We start from the raw sequence: 21,035 nt of genomic DNA on the forward strand, positions 1-21,035 counted from the left end.
ACACACATGCCAACCATGTGACTGTGTAGTAAATTGCTGCTAATTCATATTAAACTCTTTAAAACACTAGGATATAATTCACTGATCGCTATTAAAAATATAAATTAAAAATATCTCACTCATATAACAAATATGTTTTATGGATGTATCTTCATTGTTTTTTGAATTTGTGAGCTATTCTTTCAGTTTCCTGTCGAATTGGAAAGTGGTGCGATAGGGGACAAAAAAGAGCTACAGGTTTTGAAAGTTAAACGTACGTGGTATGATGTGCTTACAGGTTTTTGAAATATTTTGATATTTCTGAATGTTAAGAAATACGTTGTATACAGGGCATGGTGTTGGAATGTTTTCTAAACAACTGGCTAGAGGAATACAAAGACAGCTAGACACAGAGAGATCTTCAATGTGAACAGTGAGAAGTTAATCAAATGAATTGTGTCAGACACAAGGCTGAGGTGCATATGTGATTGCTCTACGGGGCTCATGTGACTGAGACTGAGAGTGAATGGTTTATGTGAAAAGCAAAGGAAGATGATGAAATTAAATTCCAGTGAGGAGTTTGAAGAACTGTTACTGCAGATGTTTGACCGACACATTTTTGTACTCTTTTAACTTGTCTTTGTTTTTAAATGTGTACTAAAAAAGTTATAAATCTCTTTGTATTCTTCTTCTTTTTATTGTATGTACTCATATTTTTATTATTGTTAAACAAACTGTTTTCTGTACTGGCTTCATTGACTGTTTTCATGTATTGTTTTTTACTATGGCTTAATTTGTCTTCCTCTGTTTAAAATATGCTTTGGTATTTGAATGTGATTGCCTGAAACATTCAGTGTTTTGTGAGGCTGCTTCCTGGCTCGTTTAATAAACCTGTGAAATTAGTTCTGTTAGTTTTCATTCCATTTAATAAAACAGTGCAGAAAGTGATTGACATGAGTGCATATTGAAATGACTTTTTAAATAACACTAGGTTTAACACACCAAATTTTCCACTAAAAAGAACTGTTTAACCTTTCTTTCTGTCTCTCTGTCTTTCTTCCCTCTCTCTCTCTCTCTCTCCCTCCCTCTCACTGTCTCTCTCTTACACACATGCACGCACCCACTGTTGGTGGAACAGCCATGGAACAGGCCTGTGAGCTTTAGACAATAATGGTTAACAAGAGGTTGTTTTGATATAAATTCAGCCATGGTTTACCTCGCTATTACAATGACAAAAAAAAATCTTCTAAAGGCTGATAATTATCTCAGCTCAAGCCTTCAATCACACAGTCCATAATGTGAGTGGGAGTTACCATGGGAATATCTAAACAAGTGCAGCACAGACAAACCAAGAGCTTGCTCAACAGGTGTCCTTGTCAGTGGATGAACAGAGAGTACATCAGCAATCACCACATCTCTTGCATATGCACACACACACACACACACACGCACGCACATGCACTCATGTAGTCACACCATCACAGATTCACTATCAAAAACCATTACCAACACCAAACATAATACAGAATTTCATCTTTTTTTAAATAAAAAAAAATTAATTTCATTAATAGACCAACAGCACTTAAGAGACAATCAGAGAATGAAGAAGACATATTTCAGGGGAAAATGGAGGGGATAAGACAAACACAGATGGGAAGATGGGTACAAAGAGACCTAGAAGGACTAGGAGGGAGAAAGTGAGAGAGAGAGAGCGAGGAGGAGAAAGAGAGAGAGGAGGAGGAGTGGTGGTTTAAAGAGCAGGTGATCCACTGACACAATAATCTTCTGCCACTCTCTATTTAACCCTTGACCACAGGGCAACCATTGTATTTAACAAAGGCCACGCTGTGTGAGTGTGTGTGTGTGAGCCAATGTGTAAGTGTGTGTGTATGTGTGTGTGTGTGAGTGCGTGTGTCTTGGAGCTGCCCAGTGTTAAAAATGAGATGTAGTGGTTTTTTATAACACACAGATGCTACAGCAGTACAGCAGTGAATTTTCAGACATTTGCATGAAACGTCTGAAAATTCTGGGAGGAGTGGCGCTCCCCTGGATCTACGTGCGCTATGACAATGTTTCTTTTCTAAAGGAAACTTTTTCAAGTCAACATGCAGACGCATAGAAGATGAACGCTCAGATTTCCTCTTGAGGTTCAGTTCTTAGGCATTTGAAGAAAAGAAAAAACTTTTTCAGTCATGCCCACTAAGATAAATGACACACTGGTATTTGTCAATTTGTCAGTGCACTGGGCTTGCCATTGCTCTTCAGATGAATCAGACTTAGAGAGCTCAGACCACAAGTACACCTTAGCCTGTGCTCTTTTTTCTAAAACCAAATTATGTCATATTTTGATTAAGATAACTACTTGCTCTCTATCTTTGTGTCTCACACCCCTCTTCTTACTCAAAGGGAGAGTGCATCCTCCCCCATCTCTCTCTTTTGGACTCTGTCTCTTTCTTTCATCCGTTGTAGTAGTCCAAGCACATCTGCACCAGACTAGCCATCTGCATCTATTGTCTGGGAGTCTGTCCACAGATCTCACGCACCAGTGCTCCTGTGGATCTGTCCGTGCTTCTCTTTAACCACCTCTCTCTCTACCTCTATCAATCCATCCACCCCACCAATCCACAGCTTTACTTCCTCCTCTGAGAAATGAGTACTTAATCAGCCTAAAAGAACAAGCCATTGTTAAACTCCCCTGAAGAAACACGTTCAACTTCAAGGCTGGGTTTTTTTTTTTTTTTTTTTTGAGAGCCAGCAGTTGACATACATCCCCAACATAGGATCATTCTTGAAGTGCCTCCCAATACCCTTTCAGTAAATTCAGCTAATTCAGTAAATTTATTTTCTCTTTAGGAAAACCGTCTAAACTCTAATGGTTCAACTTAGTGACATGCTTTTCATGAAAATAAAATGATATTTGTTGTTGATTACAAAACAACACCTTTTGAGAGAACTGAATCCTTGAAACAGATTTGAATTTGTCCCCTAAAAACTTGACTATGTAGGGCATAGAAGGAGGTCAAATCCCTCTCCTCATGAGTGTGCAGAACCTGAATATGGATTAGAGTGAGGTAATGCCATGTAATGCCAACAGCTGAATCCCTTAGTCATATTCATATGAGCAGGAGCAGACTATGTCAGTTGTATGAAGGAGATCCTTTCAACTGGAGATCTCTTTTATTCAAACCTATTAGTGCCAAGTCAGATTACCTTGTTCTGCAGTATCCAGCAACAAATTCAAGGATTGTCATTATATGGTTGGTTATGGTACTTAGTTCATTAATAATATAACTACACACCTCCTGTTTGATGTAAACTCAGAATAAAAGCTCTGGAGACTGCCAACAGGAAGACAGTCCACTGGACTAATGATGTGGGATAGGGCTAAAAAAAAGTGTAATAACAAATAACACCAATGTTATTTGCCTATTAGCTCTGCTACTATTCCCACTGATTATATTTATTTTTTTGAGACCTCACTCACTCACGCACGCACGCACGCACGCACGCACGCACACACACACACACACACACACACACACCAGCCTGAGTGTCAAACGCTTTCCAGTGGGAGGGATTATCCACCAAGTGGGACAAGCGCCGAGCGGCCCGGTAGCAGCTGCAGCTTTGCTTGAGCACATCGCAACCTCCAGTCTCTAGGATCCCAGCGAACATCGTCCGCATTCACGTTTTTAACAGCTTGACTACCTGCAATATGGTGAAGATTATTCGACAGCGGGGTACAAAGAGACCCACCAAGGTTTCTGTGGGGTCCAGCCGGTCTATGGATCACGAGAACTTGGTCGACATGTCCAGCTTTTCTCTCACCGGCGCCTTGGACTGCGGCGATACTGCATTAGACCCTATCGACACATTTATGAAAAACGTTCAAGTGCTGCTTCAAGCTGCAAGTTACATCGAAACCAACGAGAGGAACAATGGAAGTAAGACAAAATATTGTTGGCAATGCGTAAATTATAGTAGTGCGTAATGATGTGTGAGATTAGTGGCATGGGTAACCTACATGACTGAGTGGTTTCCACGTATCCTACTTGGAGCTGACATTTGTATATGTAGTCTTTAGGCTGTATAGCCTACGTCTCAATCGTTCGATAATGTCTGAAAGGTCGGCCGTCGAATGTAACAGGACATTTTCCGGGAATAAAACACAATATTTAACAACAACCTACTTTCACTGAAAGGCAGTTTGGTGTGATATAACGTCTAAATTACGTATTTTGAGGCTCTAGGGCACAAGAAAATCTGTAAAATTAATTGCCGAACCAATTGCACTGTGGATAAATGCTCAGAAATGCGCTAAACGAACAACAATGTAAAACTAGAGGTTAAAATGAGTTTGAAGTTTATAGAACACAAAGAAAACCATTTTACAGTGCCTTTAAAGACTGTAACAAATACCAGCCTGCAAAAGATTGCACTGTATAATTCTGTGTTGGTACACTTTCCCAGAGTTTATCAGCAGTATAAACGTTATCAAAGCTATATCAAGGTATAAACGTTTTCAAACAGTCCTCTTCTCGGTAATAACGTAGTTTACACTTAGGCTATTTATGTTTGAACGTACATTGTGTTTCATACTAGACGAACGAATCTGTTGATTTTTTTTTTTCTTTTTTTGAGAAATATAGTTTCAGGAGCGGTTTAAATCGAAATTAAAGAGTGAACATGTCCTCCTTGTGAATTATTTACGCCGTTCGAAAACTCATCTGATAAAGTTTTGACGGGCTCGGTTTGACGGGGAACCGCTTCCTGGTTTTTGAATGGGCGTTCACAAGGGTTCCACATGGAACAGGCCCGCTACTTATCATTGGATCAGATACAGCTCCGTGTCTTTAGAGTCAATGTATATATCCAATCAAACGTTTGTACATATCTAACGTCACGGACACGTTCTCCCATTGCAGAAGCTGTGCTTGAGTTTGTAGTTTTTGAGCGTTCCCAAGCATGTTTAGCGTATTCTGCCTTGTTATCCATACTTTAGAATAACAAATCATTCTAAGATATGTAATCTAAAATCATTACAGATCAGTCATTACTGCTGATTTTAGATTTATAAAGTAAATACGAATAAAAATAAATCTGCACGGGTTAGTGTAAACGAGGGTTAGCTGCTATTAAAAGTGTCCTCCTAAAATATGGCATGCTGACATACCGAGTTTGAACTTCGCCGTTCGTTGCAGGGCGATGGATAAACACCAGCCATAAAGCTCTTTCCCAGGCTGTTGCGGTAATATTAAAATTTAGTTGCAGGAAAGACTACATATCCCATGCTTCAGTGTGGGCGAGCTTAATACTCCCCGCCCATCAGCTGTGCTGCAGGTAAACAAACGGGGGGAGGGGAAGGAAAATAACAGCCTTGTAATTCCTACGAGGAAGTCTCAGTTTATTTTCCGTGTTTAGCCATTTTATTCGTTTTTTTTAAATACACGCCTCATTCGACTTTAACTGAGTTGTAAACACGTTTATTTTTTCGTATCGGCTGAACGCGTTTCTCCTGAATACAATAGAAACGGTGATTGAAGGAGGAAGCCAGGCTATATTCTACCGTCAGTCGCGCTGCAAATTGTATGTGGAGCTGTGGGCTATCTTTTAAGCTTTGGCTGCAGTATGACTGAAGTACAGTTCACCAACATACAGAGGTTACTGGAGGCAGCTGCGTATTTAGACAGGAGAGAGAGGGGTATGTATTGGGGTACTGAAATGCTTTCTTAACTGTCTGTCTGTGTGTGTGTGTGTGTGTGTGTGTGTGTGTGTGTTTGTTTGTTTGCCTTCCCTTTAATGCTCTGTCTCTTGTTTACCTTGAAAACAACAAAACTGCTACTTTGATGTCCACTACTGCTGAAGCAGTTTATGGACCATTTCAGGTGGCTGTGGCATGTTTTGTGATAGGCACTGTGAGTAACCCTGGTAGGATGGTTTGTATAGCTTGCACCTTCTTTGGTGTGAATATATGTATGTCCTGCAATGATAGTCTTTCAGCTCATTATCAATGCACTTCTTTTTTCCTCAGAATGCGAACATGGATACGCCTCAACTTTACCTGGTCCGCAGAGCCCACACCAGCAAAGACAACGCAAATTCAGAAACAGAAAAATCGATAATAGCAGGTAGGGGAAAAAAATAAATGTATAAAATAATATGAATGTCTATGTGAAGTAAAAGGCTTATTATGGTTATGAATTAGTGTGCGTTGTTCAGAAAGTACACTGAAACCATTCTTCACTCCTCCCTTCACATCAAAGGATTTGGTCCTTGACTGGTAATATTTTAAACATGTTAAACAGTCCTAGTCAAAGTGCTGTACATGTAACCAAAGTAAATAATCATTAGTAAGCTCTGTTTTCATTTTGAGTCTGATATGGTCTCTTTGTTGTTTCAGATCAACACACAATGAGCTTGAAAAGAACAGGTGAGCTTTACTTCCACTTCTCTGTCTCTCCTGCCCTCCCCTCTCTACACCTCCAACCATCTCCCCCTACCCCCGCTGTACTTTATTTTTATCTGGGAGGTCCTACTAGACAGTTACACAGCATATGTAAAAGTATAAGAAGTAGGGACTCTGAATGTTGATATTCAGATATTCATATAGTTGATTTTAGGACACATGGATTATAAAAGACGACTTTGGAATGTGATTGAAGTCTTCAGTTAAAAGAGGCTTTTGCTACACTTACTAAGCTGTAATTGGCACAGAGTTATTGAAGCTGTAAATGTGTTGGAGTTCAGCTGCATGTTAGCCAGACCACACTTAAGAGAGCAAAGGTACAGAAAGGTTTAGACGTTCAATATGTTTGACATAGTGTATATAGAGCGATGTTTTTTTGAAGAGAGTTCCATTTTTCACTGTTGCTGAATATCAGAGTAGCAGGTCTTTGGTTATACTGAATCTTATAATTTTTGTTTACTGAAATATTACATCTATCATTGGAGGTTACATTTTGGCATTTCTACACTCAAAAAAGGTGTGTGTGTGTGGGACTATTATATGTGTTAACACACACTGATCTGAGTCTACACTGTATCTGTGTGGACTTGGAATGTGAAAATCAGTGGATTCTCTTTGATATTTTAACAGATATTCAGCTAACATAAAGAAACATTCATTGGAAAATGGATGTCTAAGCTGTTTATGGGTCTGTAAGGGTAGCTACTTACTTTGTTTTGACAACCTCAAGCAAACTATCCACTTAATTGCCAATGAGTATTCCAACACATAATGGGACACCAAGAATCTGACTCCATTTTTAAGTTTTTCAGTTTTATGAGTTTTTCCCCCACCATTTTAAGTGTTTTTTTTATATTTTAAATGTTAAAGAGGGAAACCAGTTTGTTTTCATACAGACAATATGATGATATAGCCAGAAAAGCTTTGTTTGGATGGGAGAAGTGAATATTTTAAAAAGTAAAAGAGTCTTCATGACCTTGAACTTTCACAGACGTCACACTTCCTGGTGTGTGGATTATGAGGTCAAGTTTGGCATCAGTACTGTAACAGTGTAGCTTCCTGTTGCATGGTTTCTCTTCTTGGGCTTCCTGTTTATAATGATGGAGTTCTCTCTTTCTCTTTCTCTCTCTCTCTGTATCTCTCTCTCTCTCTCTCTCTCTCTATCTTCCATATGTTTGATGGGGGAGCTCCCAACATATAGGGTCAGAGTTCAACCCCTGTCTTAATCTTCTCTGGGCTTTTGAAAGCCGCTTACTGGGCTTGATCTTTGGTTTGAAGAGATGCACGTGTCAGTGCACGATCACACCACCGCTGTGGCCAGGCTTAATCTCTACAGACCAGTCAGACACACTCTCACTGACGCGTGTGCACGTATCCTCTCTCTCTCTCTCTCTCTCTCACACACACACACACGCACACACGCACAAAAATACACACGCTCACATGTGTGTTTCTTCTACTACTGCATCAGTGCTAATCTTCAGAGAGCAGTCAAGGAGAACAGAGATACTGCTAAATGCACGTGCACACACCCACATGCTTGCACACATACTCACTATAATTCTCTGGTTGAAATGTGTGTCTTTACTTGTGTTTTTCCAGGCGTGCTCATTTGAGACGTTGTCTAGAGAGACTTAAAGCCCTGATCCCTCTTGGTCCAGACTGTAATCGCCATACCACTCTGGGCCTGCTCAACAAAGCCAAGGCCCATATTAAGGTAGTGTATCCTGCTCCATCCATTCATCCATCTGTCCATCCACCCATTTCTCTACTCACCAGTTCACTAGTTGTCCCCTGCCAGCTGGGAAATATGTCGCATTCAGGGTTTAAATGACCACACACGATGACGTTCATAGAGCCTGTTAACCAAACACCCTGTAATTAGCACTCTGTGTTTATTATCACAGTTACTATGGTTACTGTTGTTTTTCTCTGTGTGGTCACCATGGAAACCTAACATAGACCACTTGTGCTGACAGTGTTAAGGAACATATAAGGGAGTCCCAAAAGATGTAGGAGACACAAGACTGAGATCTGTTTAAGAGCCCGTTTGACTTTTGGTTAATGTGATTCAGTGTGACCTCATTTCGTTCTGCTGTCCAGCTCAAGCTTGCGTTGTGATATCATTTCACAAATGTTCCTGTTGTCACTCAGTGTCTGTGCTATTACACACATCCCCATTCATGGCTACACTGATACGAAATGTGCCAGGGATAATAACACACTAATCTTTAATACTGAATCCTTAGGCAGAACCCTGAGGCTTAGAGAGGCACTGGTCATTCTGAGGCAGAATGTACTGAGTCACAGTATTCTCAGTATTCAGTAGCAGGTTCCTTCAAAGAGAGTTAAAGGAACTGAAGCAATCCCTCGCTCTGCTATGCAGAAAATGTCTGGCTATTGTCTCACAGCAGCATTTAAAATTGAATTACTATGATAAAAAAACAAACATAACAGTTGTTCTATGGTTGGCCATCTCCCTCCAGATCTACAAAGCTAACAGGCCAAAGCTTATTCTCTGGAGCTGATGGAAATGCCACTTATATGTCCAACAGCCCTCTGACACAGCTGTTGTCTTTGTGTCTGTGTGTGTGTGTGTGTGTCTGTGTGTGTGTGTGTGTCTGTGTGTGTGTGTGTGCTTTTTTCCCCCCCTGTGGGCTGTAAATCCTGGCCTGTGATTGGATATCAATGAAAAATGTCACGGATGGCTTTGGCTACAGAGCTCTTCAGATGTGTAGGTATTTATAGCTCTGGCCACAGTGAGTGAATTCATATTTAATAAAACAAGCTTGAGAATTCACTCCACATGTCATTTAACAGGACCGAACGCGAGCAGTGCCTGCTTTAAAACACTGGGTTCTGGATTCTCCTTACACTAGATGTAATATAACAGTTACACACGTGGTGTTCTCTCAAGAACCATTTTACAGGGAATCGCTTCATGTAGATAATATATTTATCCTCTTCAAGAACAGATGAATTAAGCTTCTTTACAATAGTATACTTGTGTACTTGTAATACATGGAGCTGTTTGAGCGCTCTCTCTCTCTCTCTCTCTCTCTCTCTTTCTCATATACATGTGCGTGCATACATATCTCTGTGTATACAGTGTTATATATAACACTGCTAACACTGCACAATCACCATTTTTCTGATATTGTCTTCTCTGAGCAGGAAGCTATGGTTTTGTTCATCGTACAGATTCAGATCATCTTTGTCAGAGTGTGTCATTAATATCTGTACCTTTTGTCTCTTTCTGAAACTTGCTGTTTCTGTCTGTGTCTCTGTAGAAGTTGGAGGAGGCGGAAAGGAAAAGTCAACACACGTTGGACAATTTGGAGCGTGAGAGGAGGCATCTCCTGAGACAGTTGTCCCTGCTCCAGGGTGACAGAGGGAGTACGGACACACATGGCCCGGTAAAGAGGGAAAGGGAACGAAGACGTCTGGGGAGCGGTGGTTCTACACCAGGATCTGACCAGTCGGACTCAGAGAGAGGTGAGACTCGTCTCTTTGAAGTACTGGCAAAGGTCGTACTAATGGCCTCTGTCTGAAGGAGAGCACATGGACATAAAGCATTGCATTTCCATAGAGCTTTAATAAACGCTAAAACTAATTTTTTAATATAATGCTTTAAAGAATAAATCCCTTTTCACTTGTCTGAATGTTTCTTTACAAATAATTTGTGGGTATTGTATGTGTGTGTGTGTGTGTGTGTGTCTACCTGACAGAAGAGATAGAGATTGATGTTGAGAGTACGGAGTTTTCTCCTGCGGAGCTGGACAGTGTCGGCAGCAGCTGCAGTGATCTGGAGGACAGCAGCAGCAGTAGGCAGAGCATGACCAGTGATGAAGGCTATTCGACTGGCAGCTTTAAACTCAGTCTGTAAAAAAAAAAAAAAAAAAAAAACTTCAATACCCACAACCACTTGCAGGAGCTACTTGGCCGAAATGGCCTGAAATTAAGCTAACAAAACTACAATACCCAAAAATCCCACAGGATTCACTCCACTGGCAGCTTCAAAATGAGCCCATAGAAAACAACAAAACCCATAATCCCTTATGGGGAGTTACTTCATTTGGCAGCTTTAAACCTAGCCCATAAAAACTGCATTATCTTTAAATCCCCAACTGCTGCTGCTCCACCAGCAGCATCTACACAGCTTTACCTAGTTATCTGCCTACAGTTCACCAGCAGTGACCATTGGATGCGACTGGCCTTCCAGGAGGAGTGTGTATAGACAAGGGCTAAATCAGCAGCCTGAACCTGGTTAGGCTCAAAGACAAAACCAGCCTAAAACTTAATTACACATGAACCAGCCTAAAATTATGTTAGCCCTAAACTACATTACCCATATTCCACTTTTCCATGACTGCAGTTGACGTAGTCTGTAGCTGAAACCACAGAATATAATACAGTACGTAATACAGCACTTAACTAGAAGAGTGTTCATGTGGACTCAGTCCTCCTTTAGCAACATGACTCCAGTTTCAGCTATTTATTTCATAAAGTGTGTTCCAATTTTGCTTCAGCACACCATCTAGGAGATGAAAAAGGTGTTTGATAGCTTAGAAATATCTAGAGTGCAATCAAAAGAACTGGAGAGCCAGACTTTCCTGCTCTTTGATTAGTCTCCTGTAAAATATCTTGGGCTTGGAATTTTTCTTGTGTAACAATTACATCAGTTTGCGACAGCTTGCTGTGTCCGATGAGACTTGGTAAAGAAACCAAGTCAGAAATTTGGTATAGTAATTAAATTGCTCTGGTTCCTGTTCCTTATGAACATTCAGAGAACCTTTATGCAACTTGTGAGACTGTTTATGATAGCGTTGACACACAGGATCAATGTCAGGCTTCACTGAGAACCGTTAGCGCTAACACAGTTTGAATATTCAGCCTTTCTTCAGACAAGATCCAAGTTAAGCCTGAAGTACTGTACAGAGTACCACTGCAAAATTGTAATACTATCATCAGTTTTTTTTTAAATACCATATTTATTTGGAAAACAGTCACTTGTTAGCACCTGCATTTGCAGTGTCAACCTTTTTAACAGGGCATCTCGCACTCTGAAAAAGTGACTCAGTTCAGTTTAAGGACTGAATGAGACTCTCATGCTGTACTTGTTTAAATTCTAATTTTGATGAATATCACTGGTATCTCTTTTTTTTCCATTGAATATTTGTCTGCCAGAAGAAGGATTTTTTTTTTTTTAAAGGATGAGTAGCAATAAATGTGATATCTCACATACCGAATCAGAAATCAATGAAGATATTAAGCTTATTATAGCCTGTGTGTGATCAATGAAGATCAATGAAGATATTAAGCTTACTATAGCCTGTGTGTGATCCTCATGGTGCTACACGTCTGCTCCTGCCACACAGCGCTACTCTCAAGGGCTCCTGTACCTGGTTCTGCAGTGTGTGCGTCTCCAGTGAGACAGTTTTTATTATGTATGAACACAAAGGTTGCTGCCCACTGACTCCAGTGTAAAGGTAATCTCTTTGTGCTGGTTAAACTGTTTTCCTAAACACTCCATTCCTCCTCACCCAGCTCTTCTACATTCACATAACTGAGGCCTTTTGTATCTTTTGATTTTGAGAAATCCCCAACAGTCAATACATCTGAGGCAATAAGGTATTGCAGTTTTATATTGATATGTTTATCCCCGTTATTTATCACATATATAATCTTAATAATTATCCTGGCACGAGTGTCCGTCCAACGGCAGAATAGAAATGCTTGTCTTTTTTTTTCTTTTTATGTGATAGCGACTCACAGATTAATAATTTTAAATTGACATATGGAAAATAATTCAAGAAGGAATAAATGTATTGAGTTTTATATAAGAGTAATAATAATAATAATAATAATAATAATAATAAAAGAATATTGATGTCCCAACAACAAAGAAAAAACTTCACTTATTGCTAACAAATCTTGCGCAGATATGTTTATTAGATTCAAATTGTTTATTGTTACTGTAGCATGAATATTTGTATAAAAAAAAAAAAAAGAAAAAAAAAAAGAAATATTAAAAGGTTTACATTGTGTGAATCTTGGAAGGAGGCATTGTGCTGGAGAGCGCTTGCTGTAGGTCTGAAAAGCAACGATGCGACGTGAACTTAAAACACAAATCTGGCATCACCACTGGATGGCAAATCTGCAAGAAAACTGCGTGTTGCACCTGTGTGTAACCGTCCCTGTGCCCTGTAACACTTGTTACCGTTATTTATTACCTTGTTTTGTTTCAAAAATTGAAAAGCATTCCACTATTGTTGTGAGATGTGTATCTTGAATATAAAGTGTGTCAATGAAATAAAAAAGCAATCTTTCTCTCAGTGTATTTTTTTTTTTATGGCATAACGCTTTTTGAATGTCTTTTTATCTCAGAAAGGATATTGTTACACTAATGAATGATGTCCAATTCCATAGACTTAAAAAAAAACTGTTAAGGATGGCACAGTTCACATTATTGTCAGAAACAATGGTAACAGTCCTACAGGTGTGTTACATTTCTGAACATATTATGAAGCTGAGACTGTTTTGGGCTTCGGTGAACAAACCTTAGATGTGGGTTATTGTAGGATGATAATGACGGGCTTAACATCTTAAGGGATTTATAGGCCATACTCACAAAATGTTCAGAGATAAATTCAAATTAAAAAGGAAAATTTGGGGCTCTTTGTTTTTAAGTGATGAAGCTGTTGTTTCTATTTCTAAACTCCTAAGTGAACCTTGAGAGCCTCATCCTGCACACTTGACGTTTGACACAGTGCATCTGCTTTCTCTCTCATTTTGTCCCTCACAGTCCAGACTGAAAACCCCTTGGTAACACACATCGGGCTTTAAAGAGCATGATCAGTGTGTTATACATATCAGTGTATTCCTGTGCCGGGAAAAGTACATGTTTCCGTTATCCCAAAGACCACTGATATACAGTAGGCTTAATTTCATCAAAAAGTGAGAGAGAGAGTCAAGAGTACCATACAAACATAAACCAAAAAAATTATGTTTATTCTTTAAGATGTAAATATACAAAAACTGAGAAGCAAAATTAACACATCCCAATGAACTGAAATAATATAATCCAAAATGCAGACATGAGTAAAACGATGACTCCAGTCACTTCTGCTGTGATGGGGATAAAAAAAAAAAAAGAACTCTCTTTGCCAGAGCTCAGCCCCTTTAACCAGTGGGGAGCAAATAGTTTAACAATGCCGAACTTTTGTGCCTCCATCTACTTGGCTAAAGTATGACAAAACTGGCTCATACCAAACACTACACATTACTGTTACTTAAAAAAAATAATAATAATAAAATAAAATAACAGGAGTTACCTGTGGTGAAATTTTGTTTTCAGATAAATTTTGTACACGTTTGTTATCAGTGGCTGCTCTTTTTCTTAAACAAGGGCGTTCTAACCAAGAAGGGGACAGAAGGCAGCACAGAACTGCTCTGTCTGGAATAGAGTATTAATAAAGAAGAGGATGATGGGTCACTGTGGCATCAGATGCCTGACGTTATACTTCGACGTGTCGTTATACTGAGTCATGGGTTTATCTGCAATTCCACACGTTCCCACTCCAACCTTTCCATTCACACTCTCTGGTGAGGCAAATATACTCCTTTTCACCTGAGAGAGAAAGAAAGAGAGAGATGGATGTGAGTGACCGTTTTGTGCCTTAAGACAATATACTACATACTACGTTTATGAGAGGCATACACTGATCCTAGATCAGCAGTTTAATTCTGCGAAAACTGATACATATTTCCCTTGATCTCTTTCAAAGCCTCAAGTACATCTACAATAATCAAACCTTCAGAGATTATTGAGATTAAGAGAAGGCGTTCTTATAATGAATTAATGAAGGCCAAGACCGGACAAGTAAAAAATGAAAACTGCTGTCATTGCCAGGAGATGTGCTAGAGGGACAATTAAGCTGTTGGCAGCTCTCCTCATTATACAGCTGTCTTTTCCACAGGCTTCATGGTTTGTGTCTGCAGAGACTTGCACATACCTGACCCTTCTTGTTTTTAGAATAGGCTTTGTTGTTGAACTGCTGCCATTTGGACTTCTGGTCCTCCCTCTCCTGTTCCAGCTCCTTCATTCTCTGCACCTTCTTCTGCGCCTTTTTCTTCTTATACTCCCTCTGTTCTGCTATCAGTGCTTTTCTATTAGAGCACAAGCACACATTATTAAACACTTCAAAAACCTGTAATAAACTCACCTTGCAAGACAATAACAATGATTTTGAAAAGCATGCCAAGGATACTGAATTCAGTGATGGAGCTGCAGATAATTTTAATACAGGAACATTATAGAAATATTCAAAATACACTCCCCCAATCCCCAACTCCACCACCACACATTAGCATGCCCACATACACAGACTTCACTCACTTGGATTTCGGTTTCCCCCCTTCTTCCTTGTTTCCTTTGCCTTCCTCAGCTGGTTTGAGCGCGTGCAGTGAGACCACCTCAGCGTTGCCGTATCCGATGAAGGTGATGGCTGCTGTGCCGTTCTCGCTGTCTATCTCTTCAATCTCTGCCTCATACAGTCTGCCAATCAAACAAGTCTGTAAGCAGGTGAGTACAGGTGGAGGAGGCCCTTAACACAGCTACTGCACTAACCACATGGCTCAACTCAACTTATCAGAAGAATTAAACTCTTACTTTCACTGCTCTCCACAAAGTATAAACTGGCCGTCTTTTTAAAACTATAACACATAATGAGAATCCATCATCTGTTAAGTTAAGAGCTGATACACACTTCATTCGTGATTTGAGCGCTGATGAGAAATCAGTAGCCAGAATTGCTGATGCGTATAGTGTGGCTAATACTCACTGTCCATCCTGGCTCCAGGTGGCCATACATCTGTCTCCCACATTCCAGTTGTGTTTGACGGGAGCCGCGTCGGAGCTGTTAGCACTGGCCACACCTTCAACCGGCTGAGAGGTCAGCAGGTCTTTGGTCAGCTCAATGACCTCCTGGATAAGAGGGGAAAAAAAAACATGCATAGATATTCTTCATAGGTCAAGTCAATGACCTCCTGATTAAGGGAAAAAAACAGGTATTTTTCATAGGTAAACTCAATGACTCCCTGATTAAGAGGGAAAAAAAGACATTCATAGGTGTTTTCATTGAAATCTCAGTGGCAGTAAATTGCAAAAGAACTACGAAAGTCATATAGATAGGTTATCTGCAGTTATCAGAGACAATAATAATCTGTGTGATTATGACCAGTGAATAAAATCTGGAGGCTACTGTCAAGGGACCAGTTTCATATTTTAGATACTAGCTGAGCATGTGTGGTTTGCAAGAGCCATAGTCCAAACCTGGAGGTCTTTCTGTAGCTTGAGCAAGTCTTCATTCTCTGGGTCTGTAGATAAAGCAGCCTCCACCTGCTGCAGCTGTGCTTTGTAGCTGCTAAGTTGTTTCACCAAATCTTCTGACATCTGCAAAGAAAACCAAAGATAACCTTCAGTAAACTGGACGGACATGTACCATCTGCATGAACAGTCTTTTGCTTTAGTGTGAGATTAACACAGAAACGGACAAAACCAGCAAAAGTGCATAAAAAAAGTAAGTGATAAAATAAAATTAGAAAGCATATTTCACCAAAGTGAGAGCCGACATTGCATAAGTGGCATATGTAATTTAAGTAATGTTTTTGCAATAATACTAGGTAACACTGCGTAAGCGTAGCTGTCAGTCCTTCTTAACCAAGCATAAACATAACCATAAACATTGAAATACTGCGAAACTGCGTGTCCACGATAGCTATAAAACTGGACAAAATGACTTCTCACGTTATCGTCTACCACTCTCTGAACGATTTTAGATTTTCCCTAGTAATCAAATTTGGACATTTTATCGCTTGATGAACAATTTACACAACAGACTACTCTATCGCGTGATTAAGGAACTGGATGTATCCCACAGGCAAAATCTGGGCAACACCCTCAAAGCCTGCTTTTTATTTATTCTCACTCAGAGAGTCAAAATGAGCAGGTCTACATTGTCTTCCATTGTTTTCCCACCAGTTCTGGTCAGCGCGCGAGCACTGGTCACTGATATACATACGTTTTCAAAAAGGGGTAAAATGCTCTGGCTGAAAATGCAATGGAATGTATAGCGGTGCGTTTATCGTTATATTCGGGCCTTCAGTATTAAAGCGTCAGTACAACGGTTCGATTACCAGTGCAGAACGGCTCTCACCATTACTACAGAGATTGCTATGTTGTGGTAGCTTGTTAGCATGCAATCGTTCCGAGCGGAGTCAACGGGGTAGCCATTTAACAAACGTAGGAACTTCGACAAATGAACGAGATATCGACAAGTCCACTTGTTTCGTTAAACTTGAAGTAACTCGAAACATACACTAAAAAGAGAAGGCAGCTAAAACTAACAATAATTATGAGCAACAAGGTAGTTGGATGCTTCCTTGCATTAACGTAACCATAACACACAGGCCTTCACGCACTGACGTGATAACACACACACGGCGGCAGCCATCTCACCGTGTGAGCTACGCTAACCGGGCAGGCTACCAAAAAAATCACGATGAAATACAGACACATTATAATGAACTGAACTCACCGCTGTTTTTTTGAAACTGTAGTATGTTACAGATGTTAGAATACCAATTTCGACGTTGTTAGTTCCATATAACGCTGAAATAACCCAAACCAATTTACAAGTGCGGTTTGCAGCCTCCGCTCTCAGTTATGCCCTTACCGGATGTACTTATGATACCGCTTGGGAATGGAATGTTCTCGCGAGTATTGCCAACTCGTGAAGGCGACATTTGACACTAGAGGGTGCTGTGTTAGTTGATTAATTTTACAAAACAAATGGTTTCAACAGATGTTGTGCCCGAAACCTAACAGAACCCATTTATATATAAAAAAAAAAACGCAGTAAAGTGCCGTGTGTGAACCAGAGAATCTACTATACCAGACAACCGTAACTGATGCTCAAATCTCGAATATTTGATGATTTGATCATTTGTGAAATCTGTGATACTGCTCACATAATGCAAAGATCTACCTATTTTCCACGTTTATTTACTCATGAAGCAGTGAAGCAGTGAAGTTTGATTGTGAATAAGCGCTATCAAATGGGACTTTATGTCACAATGAAAATGATGTGCTTTTTACGCGCTCTGTCCATGGTACTGTCAATTTGGAGAGGGCTACGTAAATTGTGTGTTGGCACAGTTGCCAGAGACTCCGCACATCCTTTGTTCTTTTTAAGAGTCAGACTTTTAAGAGTATAGATTTAAATCCTAATTGAGAATATATTCCATCAACAGCTGTGCTGTTTCCAGATTTTGACATATACTTCTCACCAAAATAACAAGTTGCTAATAATTTCAGAATCAGTTCAAGACAGTACTAGTGTAGGCTAGTGTCGATTGATAAACCGAAATATTCGGGTGGAAATTGTAGAAGTCAACTCCGCCCCTTTCCAGACGGAGATGTCGTGTCCGTGAACACAGTAGTAGCCGGAGAATTTGAGCTAGTGATATAAAAAAAAACTTCCCGCATACTCACCACCATAAATGCTACAACCTCAGCAACTGAAGACTTGCGAACCTTGTCTGTTATCTTCCATTCTGTAAGTTCTCTACATGGAGCGATTTAAAACTTTAATTTATACTTGGTTAATTTTGTTCATCATGGATTTTAGACCATGAACATGTGGCTGAATTTTTTTATACTCTGAAGATTCACATTCAGTAACAGTCTGTACTAACCTATACTACATATTGAAAGAGTATATGTAATGATATTGTTCAAACTTTGGATGGAGAGAGTAAGTCAAATGGACAGAGTAAGAGCCTTTTTCAGAAGTACATTGAACTGCCATCGATATCATGCTTTTTCCACAACACATTTTTTCAGCTACTCTGAAAAATTTGAGCCGGTCATGAGTTCATCTTTCGTTGACTGGAATTCATTCTGATAACTGAATGAACTCAGATACATTTTTTCTTTAAATGGACGAATAGTAGTTCATTTATAACTCACGCTCTGATAACAGTTAAATTTTTCAGCATGGGCTGCAACAGTTCAACAAACGGTACAACGTCGTCCCCATACACTACACAGACGTCAGTTCCACTAACCATGCTGGTCTGTTTGCTTATTTTATTGACGGTGTTCGGGAACGTGTTGGTGGTGATCGCTGTGCTGACAAGTCGCGCATTGAAAGCGCCACAGAATCTGTTCCTTGTATCATTAGCCTGCGCGGACATACTTGTGGCCACTTTGGTGATGCCCTTCTCACTGGCAAACGAGCTTATGGGGTCGTGGTACTTTGGATCGGTTTGGTGTTACATCTACCTAGCGCTGGACGTCCTTTTCTGCACCTCCTCAATCGTGCACTTGTGCGCCATCAGCTTAGACAGGTACTGGTCCGTCTCCAGAGCCATCGAGTACAACATGAAACGCACACCGCGCCGGATCAAGAGCATCGTGCTGCTGGTATGGGTCATCGCAGCCCTCATCTCATTCCCCCCTCTCTTGTCCATAGGAACTGGAAAGGACCAAGAAGGGGACCGGTGTAAGATCAGCGATGAGAAGTGGTACATTCTTTTCTCGTGCACAGCTTCTTTCTTTGCGCCTTGCTTGATTATGATCCTGATGTACGTCCGCATTTATCAAATAGCAAAGAAACGCACGCGGAGTCACCCTGGCGATAATTACAACGACCAGGGCGCAGCCAAAGGTCAACGTGGCCACGCGCGTAAAGACGCTCAGGAGAGACAGAACGAAGATGGGGGGAAAAGGAAAGAGGGTAGGGAGGGGCGAGATGTTAACGGAGTGGACGTGGAGGAGTGTTCCTCCTCAGATTCCAACGATAACGACAAGGGCCTGTGCTCCCTGAAGAAGAAACGAGGGAAGACCAAACTCTGTCAGATTAACCCTGGAAACCCTCCTCAGCGACCACAAGAACAACCACAGCAGAAAGAGACGACTAAAGTCAGCCGCTGGAAAGGACGTCAAAACCGGGAGAAACGCTTTACGTTCGTCCTTGCCGTTGTCATGGGAGTATTTGTCTTTTGCTGGTTCCCTTTTTTCTTCACTTACACACTCATGGCTCTGTGTGACTCCTGTTGCGTCCCTCGGACCCTGTTCAAATTTTTCTTCTGGTTTGGGTACTGTAATAGCTCCCTAAACCCTGTTATATACACAGTTTTCAACAATGACTTTAGGAGATCTTTCAAAAAAATCCTGTGTAGGAGAGAGAGAGTGAGAGAGACGTAATGCAGTCCATAGATATCACAAGCAGAAAACTGTTATGAATAATTTACTCTACACCTTGTGCTGAAATGTTCAATTCAAAGCATCTTTTATATCTCTTGTAAAAAAGAACTGATGTTGAACATGAACTGAAATACAAATCCAAATGCAACCGAATATGTCGCAATCCACACGTCAGCGTTTGCAAAATCATAACTGTTGAAAAAAGTTCAGGGTACATAAAATTGAGGCAAGATGTTTGTAAAAAGGTCTCACTTAACTGAGAAATTTTCCACTGCCTAGATTCCAAAAAAAAAAAAGAAATTGGGGAGTAATGAGAATAAATAAACAATCCACATTGGGTCATAGTGGAGTATGAATACATCTGCTGTATTGCTTACTGTACAGGTTTTAATTTGTTCTGTGTATCAGAGTTTACAGTGTGTCCAAACACAGTCCCAAAGGGAGACATAGTGACCATGTTCGGGAAACAGACATTATTCACTTGGAGAGCTTCTTACGGGGTTTGATTAGATTTTAATGACATCCAATCAGCAGGGAAAGGAAGATTTCCATTACCGGAATGAAGGGTTTTCATAACTTGGTCTAATTCACACTTCCTTTCTTTGTGTGTACATAAGTGCACCCATGGTTGGATGTTTGCTGGAAAGAGGGGGGGGGGTACTTAAAATAGACAAAATGGTATGTCACAGACACATGTTCTCTAAATTGCCTTCAGTTATCAGACAGCTTGATTCATGACATGTATGTACTATGGATGTAAAATGTACATTTCCTCAGTGACCGTTCTCACTTCACGGTCATGAGAGTGTTTATTTAAGAATATATGTTCTGGAAACAAGGCATTGACACGTAAATATGCCATTGATTTATTCTCTCTCTCTCTCTCTCTCTCTCTCTCTCTCTCTCTCTGTCACTCTCTCTCTCCCCCTCCCTCTCTCCCACACAGAAACACACACACACACACACACACACACACACACACACACACATACACACACACACACACACACACACACACACACTCCTTTCTCTCTTTCTCTTGTCCCCCTCCTGTCTTAAAAAAAAGTTTACAGTGGCTCTTTGTGTTGTTGTGGTGACTGATGTATTTGTGCTCAAGTTCAATTAGACAGACTCTCCATCCTCTTCATACTTCAGTGTGCCCTCTACACCTCACTCAAATGTTTGAGCTGTCTGACAGGATAGAGAGGCAGGCTTTTAATTCTCAAATAACTGTCTCTGCCCTTTTTCTTGTGTGTATACCCAGAAACAGCAGGGTATCATAAGCTTGTCAAGTTTTGGAGAATCAGGCTAAATTGTATT

The 21,035-nt window shown here is 40.3% G+C and overlaps 3 protein-coding genes across 3 annotated transcripts; 2 read left to right on the forward strand and 1 right to left on the reverse strand.

The window, feature by feature from the left end:
- The first annotated feature begins 5,593 nt into the window (after nucleotides 1-5,593).
- On the forward strand, nucleotides 5,594-10,357 carry LOC115822968 (max-interacting protein 1-like). Its single transcript, XM_030786945.1, has 6 exons — nucleotides 5,594-5,680; nucleotides 6,011-6,110; nucleotides 6,377-6,409; nucleotides 8,048-8,162; nucleotides 9,736-9,940; nucleotides 10,174-10,357. Exons 1-6 carry the CDS (start codon nucleotides 5,608-5,610, stop codon nucleotides 10,329-10,331), a joined length of 684 nt encoding a protein of 227 aa, XP_030642805.1. The 5' UTR covers nucleotides 5,594-5,607; the 3' UTR covers nucleotides 10,332-10,357.
- Nucleotides 10,358-13,492: 3,135 nt separating this feature from the next.
- On the reverse strand, nucleotides 13,493-17,174 carry smndc1 (survival motor neuron domain containing 1). Its single transcript, XM_030786058.1, has 6 exons — nucleotides 17,044-17,174; nucleotides 15,780-15,899; nucleotides 15,289-15,431; nucleotides 14,844-15,002; nucleotides 14,461-14,614; nucleotides 13,493-14,075 (listed from the first exon to the last, which is right to left on the reverse strand). The coding sequence occupies exons 2-6, from the start codon at nucleotides 15,897-15,899 to the stop codon at nucleotides 13,938-13,940; spliced, it is 714 nt and encodes a 237-aa protein (XP_030641918.1). The 5' UTR covers nucleotides 17,044-17,174; the 3' UTR covers nucleotides 13,493-13,937.
- Nucleotides 17,175-18,503: 1,329 nt separating this feature from the next.
- Nucleotides 18,504-19,715, forward strand: LOC115823358 (alpha-2A adrenergic receptor-like). The gene has a single exon (XM_030787407.1). It carries the CDS (start codon nucleotides 18,504-18,506, stop codon nucleotides 19,713-19,715), a length of 1,212 nt encoding a protein of 403 aa, XP_030643267.1.
- The last annotated feature ends 1,320 nt before the right edge of the window (nucleotides 19,716-21,035 follow it).

This window comes from Chanos chanos, chromosome 10, assembly GCF_902362185.1.
Source record: "Chanos chanos chromosome 10, fChaCha1.1, whole genome shotgun sequence".
In the NCBI taxonomy this organism is placed as follows: Eukaryota; Metazoa; Chordata; class Actinopteri; order Gonorynchiformes; family Chanidae; genus Chanos; species Chanos chanos.

Bases quoted from the DNA above. Each gene is read 5' to 3' on its own strand.
- LOC115823358 (XM_030787407.1), top strand. From the start codon at position 18,504: ATGGGCTGCAACAGTTCAACAAACGGTACAACGTCGTCCCCATACACT.
- smndc1 (XM_030786058.1), bottom strand. From the start codon at position 15,899: ATGTCAGAAGATTTGGTGAAACAACTTAGCAGCTACAAAGCACAGCTG. The intron at 15,432-15,779 runs GTTTGGACTATG...CCTCTTATCCAG, and splicing joins AGCTACAGAAAGACCTCCAG to GAGGTCATTGAGCTGACCAA. The intron at 14,076-14,460 runs GTATGTGCAAGT...TTTCTCTCTCAG, and splicing joins CTAAAAACAAGAAGGGTCAG to GTGAAAAGGAGTATATTTGC.
- LOC115822968 (XM_030786945.1), top strand. From the start codon at position 5,608: ATGACTGAAGTACAGTTCACCAACATACAGAGGTTACTGGAGGCAGCT. The intron at 6,111-6,376 runs GGGGAAAAAAAT...TCTTTGTTGTTT, and splicing joins AAAATCGATAATAGCAGGTA to CAGATCAACACACAATGAGC. The intron at 6,410-8,047 runs GTGAGCTTTACT...GTGTTTTTCCAG, and splicing joins AATGAGCTTGAAAAGAACAG to GCGTGCTCATTTGAGACGTT.